This window comes from Apteryx rowi, unplaced genomic scaffold (genome assembly GCF_003343035.1).
Source record: "Apteryx rowi isolate R43461 unplaced genomic scaffold, aptRow1 scaffold_1113, whole genome shotgun sequence".
NCBI lineage: Eukaryota > Metazoa > Chordata > Aves > Apterygiformes > Apterygidae > Apteryx > Apteryx rowi.
The window spans coordinates 117,550-119,333 of record NW_020447324.1 but is presented as its reverse complement, the minus strand read 5'-3'; the positions used below and the strand labels follow the sequence as shown (position 1 = coordinate 119,333).

Below are 1,784 nucleotides of genomic sequence, written 5' to 3'. Positions count from 1 at the left end.
TCCCTGCCCCACGGCCGCCCCGGACCCGCAGCGAGGGGCCTGTGCCAAGCGTTGCCTGGGGGGGGGGACCCGCGGTAGCAAGGGGGGGCAGGTTTGGGGTCCCTCCATCCCAGTTTCTGTACAATGGTTAAAAAAGAACCAGCCCCATATGTGGGGGGGGGAGGGCCCCCCGCCCCCCACTTCAGTCCCATATATATATATTTATATAAAATCCCAGCAAATGTATAAAAAAAACAGCGTGGGGGGCGGGGAGGCACTTGGCGGGGGGGGGGAGCCTCCCCATAGGGCAGGCGCTGCCCCCCAGCAGCGGTACCAGGCAAAGCCGTGGGGCAGCCCCGGCCCCCCGGGGCACATGGGCCTCTGCAGCCGGCCCACCGCCGTGGGGCAGCCCTGGCCTGCGCCCCATGGCAGGGCAGGGGGCCTGGCTCCAACGGCAGGGGCTGGGGAGAGAGAGAGAGAGAGAAGAGGGGTCAGGTCCCGAGGGGTGCACCCCACAGCATGACGTGCCCCACGGCATGCCCCCGCCCCATGGCACGACACACCCCATGGCACGACACACCCCACGGCGCGCCCCATGGCATGACATGCCCCACGGCGCGCCTCACAGCACGCCCCGGCCCTGTGGTGTGTCCCACAGCACAATGTGCCCCAGCCTCACAGCACGTCCCACAGCGTGCCCCCACCCCACGGCGCGAGGTGCCCCATAGCGTGACATGCCCCCCGGCACGAGGTGCCCCACCCCACGGCATCGGCCCCACGGCGCCCCACGCACCTGCCCTCATGTGAAGAGGCAGCCGGTGGAGCTGTGCTTGGCCAGGAGCTCCTGGAGTTGCCAGTAATCCTCCTCGATTTCCTGGGGGGCAGACCCACGGTGCATCAGGGGGCAGCAGACCCAGTGTGTTGGGGGGAGCAGACCCACGGCGCATTATGGGGGGCAGCCCCATGGCATATTAGGGGGCAGCAGACCCAGTGTGTTAGGGGGCAGCAGCCCCACGGCACATTAGGGGGAGCAGACACACAGCGTGTTAGTGGGGAGCAGCCCCGCAGGCTGTTACAGGGGGCAGCCCCACGGCACACCAGGGACAGAGCAGCCCCATGGCGCGCTGGGGGGGGAGCAGGGGGGCTGCCTCATCCCCATCCCCTCACCTTGAGCCCCCGGAGAGCCTCCTCCAGGCCCTGCAGCTGGGCCCGCAGCCAGGCCGCCTGCGGTGGGGCGAGCGCCAGGGGGGGCGCCGGCCCCTCCACCAGCCGCGGCCCCCACTCGGGGGAGCGGGGGCCATTCGGGGTCCCCCCTGCGAGAGACAGACAGACAGACGGATGGATGGATGGATGGAGAGAGACGGGGTGATGCCGCTGCGAGCCGGCCAGCCCCGGCGCCCCGTTACCTGCGGCAGYGCCGCCGGCCTCGGTGCGCTGCCCACGGCCTTCGCCCTCACTCTCGGCGCCATCGCCGGCATCCCGGCGTTCTTCCTCCTCCTCCTCCTCCTCCTGGGGTGCGGGGGGCCGCCGTGGCCCCTGCCGGGCGTCCTCGGGGGGCGAGGCGGCCCCGTCGCCTGCCGCGGGGGCCTCTGCTGGCAGCCGCTGCTGCAGCGTGCGCACTGCGGGGGCTTGGGGTCAGGATGGGGGCCGGGCAGCGCCCACTGGGGTCAGGGGGCGCAGGTGCCGAGGTTTGGGGTCAGGATGGGGGGCCGGGCAGCGCCCATTGGGGTCGGGGGGTGCAGGGGCAGTAGTCTGGGGTCTGGGCAATGCCAGTTTGGGTCGGAGGGTGCAAGGGCCGAGGTTTG

The 1,784-nt window shown here is 71.2% G+C and overlaps 2 protein-coding genes across 2 annotated transcripts in view; one reads left to right on the top strand and one right to left on the bottom strand.

Moving 5' to 3' along the window:
* LOC112971742 (ETS domain-containing transcription factor ERF) overlaps positions 1-131 on the top strand; it is a 3,231-nt gene extending 3,100 nt beyond the window's left edge. The window contains exon 6 of the mRNA XM_026077424.1: positions 114-131. Coding sequence (XP_025933209.1) covers positions 114-131 — 18 coding nt within the window. The remainder of the gene's footprint in view (positions 1-113) is intronic.
* LOC112971754 (serine/arginine repetitive matrix protein 3-like) lies at positions 7-1,593 on the bottom strand. Its single transcript, XM_026077469.1, has 4 exons — positions 1,386-1,593; positions 1,147-1,292; positions 773-853; positions 7-440 (listed from the first exon to the last, which is right to left on the bottom strand). Exons 1-4 carry the CDS (start codon positions 1,455-1,457, stop codon positions 182-184), a joined length of 558 nt encoding a protein of 185 aa, XP_025933254.1. The 5' UTR covers positions 1,458-1,593; the 3' UTR covers positions 7-181.
* Positions 1,594-1,784: the final 191 nt, after the last annotated feature.